We start from the raw sequence: 9,970 nt of genomic DNA on the forward strand, positions 1-9,970 counted from the left end.
CGACTTTGCCCTTTAAATCGGTCTGCAAGCCGATTACAGCTGATCTCCCACGTGACGTTTTACCTTCTGTCTCGCTGAGCGATTTGCCCGAGGACAGTCCTCCTCCGGCTGCCGCGCGTCGCGCCGCCCCAGCCCGCCGCAGGGGCTCGGCTCCGGCAACTTTGGGCGAAGAGGCGGCCGGCCTGGGGGCCCTCACGGGGCCACTCTCCAGCCCGGCGTCGGGGGCTCCAGGGGCTTCCCTCAGACGTGAGAGCAGTGGCCCAGCCGAGAACGCGCCCCGGCCCCAGCCTGGAGCCCCTCGGACCCGCGTGGCGCCGCGACCTGGAGGCCAGCAGAGTGCCCAACGCGCTGCGTCGGGAAAGGGGGCGCCCTTTAGCCAGCCCGGAACCGAGCGGACGCGCCTTCGGGGAAGCGGGCCCAGCGATGCCCACGAAGCAGAGGTGAGGCGGGCAGCTGCCCGAGAGCACCCGGCGCCCTCACTATGCAGAAGACAGTGCGCTACAACGAGGGGCACGCCCTGTACCTGGCCTTTCTGGCGCGCAAAGAGGGCACCAAACGCGGCTTTCTGAGCAAGAAGGCGGCCGAGGCCAGCCGCTGGCACGAGAAGTGGTTCGCCCTCTACCAGAATGTGCTCTTCTACTTCGAAGGCGAGCAGAGCAGCCGCCCGGCGGGCATGTACCTCCTGGAGGGCTGCAGCTGCGAGCGGGCACCCGCGCCGCCCAGGATTGGCGCTGGGCCGGCCGGCGCCCGCGACGCGCTGGACAAGCAGGTACCGCGCGCTCTTCCTCCTCCTTCTGTCTTGCCTCTGGCCGCTACCTTCCCTGCAGTTTTAACCCGGGGATCCGGGGGTGCTCCACAAAGCACTGGGACCGTACTCCGAGACCCTAGGTTTCCCTTCGGCGTTAGTGTCAGGACATTTCCACGTTCTCCTATCTTCATCCAAGGACTCTCTCATCTCGGTCTCGCCAACCCCTTCCACCTCGGGTGTTTGGCTGGAATAGGGGCTCAGTTTTATTGCTTTCACGACCCTAATAGCGGTCAGGTCGTTTTAGCTTCGCTGCTTGCTTCTCTAGAGAAGCAAGAATTTTGTGTGGTGATGTGTGTTGACACCTGTTGAATTTAGCTTGGCGAGACCAGCTAACTTATTTGGAAAAGTTTGATTTCTCCCTTACCCGGCTGCCGCGTGTAGGTTTCTTTATTGCAGAGGTTTGACCGCTGGTTGCGCAGGGAAGGAGCTGGGACTCTTCTGAGCGAAGACAGGCACTTTCTGTTGGTCATTGCCAATCAGACCTTGTGGTTTATGTCAGTTTACCTTGGTAATATTTGGTCTGCTGGATCTAATTATGAAGATAAATGTGTATCTCTATCCCTTAGGGTTAATATTTGGTAGCCACATTCTTGCTAAGTTTAAAAATGTGGGCATTTTTAAGACCGCTTCCGTGTACTTTTAAATGAATGCTTTGAAAAGAATGCGACCCTTTTATTCTGGGTCACATTTCCATTACTTTTGCTGTGTGCTCCCTTGGGGAAGGTGGAATCTAGGATTAATAATTCTTCCCAACTCCAATTCCTGTAAAATGCCAAATTTGTATTTTTTCAGTCACCATTTGGTTATTAAAGTTAAAGCAGACGAATTTTATGCTCACAAATGTTCTCACTTTGCTTCTATATCTCCACCTTGAAAAAAAGAGACTGGTCTTTGCTGTTGCACGAAAATATTTCGCAGCTGAATTTCCCAGGCAAGTCAGGCCAACTAGCATCAGTAGCAAACCACTGGGGGTGGGGTGGGGTGGGGTGGAGGCGGTAGCGATTGAAGGATGTATAAAATGTGTTTCCACTCCCTGGGGGCTCATAAAATGATGTTTTAAATTAAGAGGCGTTAACACGAGAAAAACCAAAAGTTTTTTTTCCCCCCACTTTGGTTCCACTATAAAGCACTAACACACTTAACTGATTCAGCTTATTACAGTGCTTATAAACCTGAAACTAAAAATATATTTGGATTTTGAAGGCTGTGGAAGATCATTGAAAACCCAATTTACAACGTTGTACATATGGGTACTGGAAAGGGTGTGTTGTTCATCGGTGCCCTTGAGTGGGTTCCCACTCAGCCACCCTGTGTACAACAGAACCAAACACTGCCCCATCCTGCACCATCGTCACGATCCTTGCTGCGCTTGAGCTCATCCTTGCGGCCAGTGTCAATCTATCTTGTAGAGGGTCTTCCCCTTTTTCGCTGACTCTCTGCTCTACCATGCATGATATCCTTCTCCAGGGAAATATAAGTGTGTATTTCAAGTCACACATCTTAGAATTTAAGTTGGGAAAAAGATAAAGGATTTTGAGGAAATAGGTAGAGATATTTTCAGAGTCTCAGCTTGTTTGTTTTCTCTTTTTTTTAATTGATAGGATTATTATTTTTTTAAGATATGTGTTCATTACCTTACCTACTAGCCAAAAGTAATAGATTTTAAGTGGTACTATGTATAAAATTAAAAAGAATAAATTACCCTGAATATATGTCACTGACTTAATTCCAAATTGATTATTTATTCTCCTTATATTTATAAAATATCATGATATAACCATGTCTTTCTTTGCTTGCTTGCCTGCCTGCCTTCCTCCTTCCCTCCTTCCCTTTTTTCCTTCCTTCCTTGGCTTTTGAGTTTTTACTTACCTTCCTTATTACTTACAGTTTATGTGGTTGTCTTATCTGTTAATGTTATATAGAAACCAGCATTTTACTACTTGGAAAATATTGGGATTCACACTTTCAGGACAATTTTCTTTAAACTATATTTAATAGCAAAATGTAACCTTCAAGTGGTTTTACTTCATGCTCCTTTCTAATGGAAACCCTAAGCGGTCATTTTATGGAATTTATTTTTCCCCTCTGTTTATGATCATGTAAGTTATGAATAGTTCTCAATCATGTTTATACATCTCTTGGAAATTAGAACCTTTGGTGTTTGTAGATAAAATGGAGATGGAGAGAAGCAAGCATCCCAAAATGGATAAGGAGTTGGGCTAGGAAACCTCTCAGTTGCTGTCTTATTAGATACGCTCCTTTGGCTTGGGTTAGCTTAGTGAATGCTTTCCTGTGACATTATCTGTCTGAGTGGGTTTAAGAGTTAAAATGGAACTGTAGAGATAAGAAGCAAAAGAGAAGCATTCCTCCTTAACTCTATGGTTTGTGAAGTGGGTTCACTTTCAGTGAATTTGTGTTGCTGGTGCACTCCAATCATCTCAAGAACAGAGATACTGTAGAGTAATAAAACTGTTGAGGATGAGGGCAGGGATGTTTCAAGGCCTGTTTCTCTATTTGTGCTTCCAGAGCTTTCCATGTGAACATCTGCGTCAGCCAGATAAACAGACTTGAAGGCTAGGGCATAACATAAGATAAACCATCATTTAGAGAGGCAGAGTGGTTCTCCAGCAAGTTACAGTGTTACTTTAGACAAATACCTTAACATTTTCAACTTCTATTCCCTAATACATAAAAAATTAAAAGTTTGAATGGGATGATTTCTAGTCTACCTTCCAATTATATCATCTTCTGCTTCTATGTTAAGTAGACAGTATGAACTTTTTGCTGTGTAGAGAATGGGAAAGAAAAGTTCATGAAATTGTAAGATGGCCAGCCTCTGTAATAAATACTATATTTGAGAAGCTAAAGCCAAGCAGGAGATTGAAGTAGACGTTCTGATAAATCAGTAAGGTCAGTAGATTCACAAACCTACAGTCACCTTTATTGCCTTAGGTTCTTATCTTTCACACTGGAGGACCACAGCCTTGACAGTTGCAGCAGCTGATGTGATAGGTACAATACAGTGCTGCTTGTGAGTTTGTCCTTGCAATTAGAATCATTCTACTCTACTTCAAATAATTTTAAAATGCTAATTAATTGTGTTCCTAGATATTAAAGTAGGAAAAGCCCATAGATTTGCTTGATCTAAATAATAATTCAAAATATATTGATTGAAAAATTATTTCATTTATTTACTTATTTACAGCAGTTTAACCATCAAAGTGTTTTCAGTTAAACAGAGTAAAGAAAGGTGTTTCTTGTCTTCTGAATATGCCTGGATTGAAGGAATATTTGCATGGCTCCATTTTCTTCCCCACAGGTGTTCCAAGATCTCTCTCTCTCTTTTTTTTTTTTAATTTTATTTTGATTTGGGTGAAGATTTACAGAGTAAATTCACTTTTCATACAGCAGTTCACATAATATAGTTTGTCTCATGTCATTGACCAAAATTTACAATGCCACAGCTCCCTTCCCACCTCCTCCCCATAGTTACCTCTTCCCAGTGTCCATCCCTCCATACTCTTCTGCGCCCTGAGCTGTCTCCCTGTGCATAAGCAGCCCTTCCTTCTCCCATGATTGTTCTCTCCAGGGCATGTGTCTACTTGAGGTAAATGTTTAATTCACATGCCTGTACTTTGTTTGGCTGGAAACCACAGGTGTGGCTTCAATTCCAGACCTGCAGGGCAGCTAGGGCCATAGTCTCAGTGGTTCCACCAGGCTCTATTGGACCAGCAAACCTGGTCCCCACCTTCTTTTTTTTTTTTTTTCCCTCCAAATGATTTTGAATTTTGTTCCACATTGTTCTCCCTCTCTATGACCAAGATCTCTCTTAAGCTCTTGAGAGATTGCTGGGCTCTTTTCAGCCTTCCACAGTGGCTACTTTCTAGTGATAACTGTGATATGATGAAAATGAATTTGGCTTAAAATCTTCTCTCTCTCTCTTTTTAATATAGAGTTGTACCTTTTCTCATAAATATGGCTGTGTGGTACCTCCTTCTAAAAAAAAGATCCATTTATGGAAAATAAGAAACTTACCTTTTATTTCAAAAACCGAAACCAGACTCACTGCCGTCAAGTTGGATCCAACTCCTTGGGTTTCCAAGGCAGTATCACTATGGAAGTATGTTGCCCAGTCTTCCTTCTGAGGAGTGGCTGGTGGGTTTGAACCACCAGCCTTCTGGTTAGCAGTTACATGCCTTAGGCACTACACTACTAGAGCTCCCAAAAGTTATTTAGTTATGCTTAAAAAGTTAAATATAGAATTAACATGAAAACAAAACAAAACACACTCAAGCCTGTGGCTATCAAGTTGGTTCTGACTCATAGTGACCCTATAGGAAGGACAGAGTAGAATTCCCCCACAGGGTTTTCAAGACAGTAATCTTTACAGAAGGAGACGGTTGCATCTTGCAGAGTGGCTGATGGGTTTGCACTGCCAACTTTTTGGTTAGCAGCCCAGCACTTTAACCACTGTGTCATAAACACTCCTGGAATTACCACATGACCCAGCAATTCTACTCATAGATAATATACCCAAAAGACTTGAAAGCACAGACTCAAACAGATACTTGAACACCAATGTTCTTAGTAGCATTATTCATTAACAGCCAAAAGGTACAAATAACCCATGTCCATTAGCAGATAAACAAAATGTTCGCACTGTCATCTAGTCGATTCCAACTCATAGCAACCCCCATTGGGTTTCCAAGGCTATAAATCTTTTCAGAAGTAGATTGCCTCATCTTCCTCTTGCGGAGCAGCCAAATGCAGCCAAATGCAGCCAAATGCAGCCAAATGCCTTACGCACTATGCCACCAAACCAAAAACCAAACTCACTGCCATTGAGTTGATTCCAATTCATAGCAATCCCTTTTGGGTTTCCGAGGTAGTAAATCTTTACTGAAGAAGATTGCCCCATTTTTCTTCTGTGAAGCAACTGGTGTATTTGAACCACCAATCTTCTAGTTAGCAGTCAAATGCCTTAGGCACTGCTCCACTAGCGCTCCTTAAATACAATATTTTTTTTTTTGCTGTAAAAAGGAATGAAATTCTAATACATGCTACAATATGAATGAACTTTGAAATATTATGTTAGTGAAAATAGCCAGACACAAAAGGACAAATATTGTAGGATTCTACTTATGTGAAATGTCTAGAATTGGCAAATTTCATGGAAGCAGAAAGTGAATTAGGGGTGACCAGGGTAGGTAGAAATGGGGAGTTAACTGCTTTTGTGTACAGACTTTCAGTTTGGGATGAAAATGTTTGGAGATGATGATTGTGAATGTAGTTAATGCCACTGAATTATATACTTTGACATAGTTAAAACGGCACATTTTGTGATATATATTTTACCACAATAAACAAACAAACAAACAAAAAACCATCAAGGGCAGTTGGATTCTTGAGAAACTCAATTACAGACAATTTCATTTTCAAAGAAAAATGGAGGTTGTTTTTAAAGTTTCAGAACATTCATTTACTTTAGAGTGATCTTTAAAAATATTTGCACTTACGTTGGAAGTGCAAATATCCCAGTTACTCTGGACTATTTAAATAGTTGATCTCCCCTTCTAGCAGGAGAGACATAGAGGAATAAAGCCACTTTTGTCCTTCTTTTCCTGCTAAGATTAAATATCTTACTCATCTTGATTCCAGTTGTTTTTGGGCTTTTTAGTTCTGGCAGTTTAAAGTAGTAGATACCACATTTGTATCTACGGAAATAAACATGTTAATTTAGTTTTAAATTAACCTTGTCCCTTCATTATTACTCATTCATTTTAGCCTTTTTTTACTTGGCCACACAAAGAGGATTTTAATGGTTTTATTGAATTAGGCAGAGTTTCATGTAAGCCCTGAAGTATTTGGGAGAAGGTAGAGAATAAAGATGCTAAATTCTTGTACCAATTCATGTTGTTTAATTGATGTATAAGAACCAACTTAGTATTTTCTTTTTAACCTTTGCTTATTGAACACAGATAAAAGGAAAATGGAATAAAATATTTTCTAAATCTTATAAAAAGGTTTAAAATATAATTTAGAGAACAAATGCTTTATTACTTGAACTTTGAACTCATCCTTTGGTTTAAAATGTAATGAAGAAAAAATATCCCATGCCAGAATTTCATCATTTTAATAAATTTTGGCTACAGTAAATCTTACTATTTAGATAGTTGTACTTATGAAGAATCCAACATAGAAAAATCCATCTTTGATTTGACAAAAACCAAAAAAAACTCACTACCGTCAAGTTGGATCTGACTCTCAGTGATCACTCCTTGGGTTTCCAAGGCGCTATCACTACGGAAGTAGATTGCCCCATCTTTCTTTGGAGGAGTGGCTGGTGGGTTTGAACCACTAGACTACTGGTTAGCAGTCAGATGCTTTAGGTAGTGTGCAAATGCATTTTTATTATGACAAATATCTTCCTTTGGGTTTTAATAAGTGACAGCTTAATACACTACTGAAGGGTGGAAAATATTTGTAGTATGATAACATGTATTTTTTCTTTTTTTGGAGAATAATAATTTAAGAAATAGAGATATTTTCCTTTCACTGCCTGAAGATAAATCCTAACTCATATGTGATAACCAAATATGTTTGATTTTAGCAAGTGTTAAATATTTTTTTCAAACAATTCTTACTGTTGCTGTCTGTTTAGTGCAGATTGTTTTATCCTAAATTGATTTTGTCCACATTTATCAACACCTCTGAGGTATGCATGCTACAGTTAATATAATTTTAATATTGTAGAATAGAATAATTTGGTCTTTAAGATTGTTTTGCAATGAAGTAAGTCATACTGACAAACAGCATGGACTTACTCAGATCTTAAATCCTAGTTTTCATAATTTTAAAGTGACTTCATGTTCTTATGTGTGTTTATTTCTTTTAGAAAAAAAGGGATACTTGTGTGTATTATGCGTCTGTAATAAGTTATGTTTGTTACCTCCTACCATCAATGGTAAACATTTATTATGTAGTTATATATGTGGGTGTATGTAGATTTTTGTTAGTATTTACTTTCTAAGATGAGAGTTTAAAACTATTTTGTCCATAATTTGTGGAGCTTTTTTTTTAGGACTCAATGTGTAATGATTCTGTTAAATTAGCCAGCATACATTTACCTCTGAAATTAGTTTACGTTAGTTCAAATCTTAATAAAATTTGATTTAATATCAAAATGAATAAGCAGTAACACTTGTTAAGTATCAAAATAGCACTATTGTAAATATTTAACTATTTTTTTAACACCTGACAATTAGTCTAAAATTAACCATTAGCCCAATATTATTCACTACATTTCTATCAATGTAACTTGTAAATTTTAGCAAGTTGAAAAGTTATAAATCCAATCATTTGACTCCTCCAAAGGATATATCTTAGCATTTTTGTCTGTAGAATTAAAATATAATTGTATGTATACCTAGAAAAAAAAACTGGCTATTTTTTTCACAGAAAACATTGACATCACTAGATAGAATTGAGATGCAGAAAGCACATGTTCTCAGTTTTCCTTTTTACTGGCACTTGAAAAACTTACGATTCAATGAAAAATTAAAAATTCAAAACCAGCTTTCTTAAAACTCTTGACCAAAAAAAAACAAAAAAAACCCAAATAAACCCAAACCCACTCCCTTTGGGTTTCTGAGGCAGTAAATCTTTATGGAAGTAGATTGGCCAGTCTTCCTTCTGCGGAATGGCTGGAGGGTTTGAATGGACAACCTTCTTGTTAGCAGTCAAATGCCTTAGGCACTGCACCACCAGAGCTCCTTAAAACTCCTGACAGTGGATGCAAAATGCTCCGATTCTACTTTTAGGAAGAAAGGAAAAAAAAAAAAAAAATTTGAGTTGAGCTGTGTTTATTTAAATAATTTACTATTTATTTTTAAGTATAAAGGAAGAAATAAGAAAGTTGGGGAGACCAATATAAGAATGATTTACAGCATCAGAGTAGTTAATGAAAATGAGAATTTTCATGAGATCTGAAAACATGTAAATAAAATGACAATGTGTTATGGATTGAATTGTGTGCCCCCAAAATATCTGTTGTAAATCCTAACCCTTACACCTATGGTTCTAATCCCCTTTGGGAATTGATTTTCTTTTTTATAATAGATAGTATTAGAGTAATGTGCTTAAAGTCAACATCTCTTGAGATATGAAAGAGCAGATTAGCCACAGAAAAGCACAAAGAGACATAGGGGAAAATAGATGCCAAGCCACATGAAGGTGGCCCGGGAGCAGAAGCCCAAAGGACACAAAATCTTCCTCCAGAGCTTATGGAGAGAGAGAGAAAGAGAGTGAGAGAGAAAGAGAGAGAGAGAGTGAGAGAGTAAGTGAGTGAGAAAGAGAGAGAGAGCCTTCCTCTAGAGCTGGGATCCTGAATTCAGACTTCCAGCCTCCTAAACTGTGAGAAAATAAATTTCTGTTTGTTAAAGCCTGCCATTTGTGGCATTTCTGTTATAGCAGCACTAGATAACTAAGACACAGTGTTTATAAAGATATTTTTAAAAGCAAGATAAATATGAGCAACTCTTACAAGCAAAACTTACTGATCTTTCAGTACTTTAGTTTTAAAAGTATAGACCACAGTTTCTTTTATTAGTGTTTCCCATATTTACCAATATGATATTGCTGATACTTGGGATGCTCAGAACATCAGGAACCTAATGAACTCTGATTACTGGTACTTTGCATTTTTGTTAGGTTTTCTGAAATGTTTTGTCACTGTCTGATTTAACTTAGACTGTGCCTGATTCATTTCCTGAACTGGATTTATGAGCCCAGGCTATTTGGGTGACTAATGTAAACAGTGAGGTTAGCCCTGTGGCAAGAAGGGCCATTTAAAAGCTAGGAGGTTTCCTGGGATTAGAAATGTAGGAATGGGGAGCTGGTACCCTGGTCTCAGGCTCACTAACAGTGTACTCATTCTGTACAAGGTCAGGATGAGATAATGTCAGTGATTCATAGCAATAGGAAGCTACTACTCATATAGGCGCTCTGGTAGCATAGTGCCTAAGGCACTTGACTGCTAACCAGAAGGCTGGTGGTTCAAACCCACCAGTCACTCCTTGGGAGGAAGGTTGGGCAATCTACTTCCGTAGTGATACTTCCTCGGAAGGAGGGGTCACTATGAGTCGGGGCTGACTTGACGGCACA

General features: G+C 39.7%; 1 protein-coding gene across 1 annotated transcript in view; it reads left to right on the forward strand.

Annotated features, from left to right (window-relative positions):
- Positions 1 to 481: 481 nt before the first annotated feature.
- RASGRF2 (Ras protein specific guanine nucleotide releasing factor 2) overlaps positions 482 to 9,970 on the forward strand; it is a 493,174-nt gene continuing 483,685 nt past the window's right edge. The window contains exon 1 of the mRNA XM_007943466.2: positions 482 to 769. Coding sequence (XP_007941657.1) covers positions 482 to 769 — 288 coding nt within the window. The remainder of the gene's footprint in view (positions 770 to 9,970) is intronic.

Source organism: Orycteropus afer, unplaced genomic scaffold (assembly GCF_000298275.1).
Source record: "Orycteropus afer afer isolate SDZICR_OR568_19922 unplaced genomic scaffold, OryAfe1.0 scaffold00107, whole genome shotgun sequence".
Taxonomy (NCBI): Eukaryota; Metazoa; Chordata; class Mammalia; order Tubulidentata; family Orycteropodidae; genus Orycteropus; species Orycteropus afer.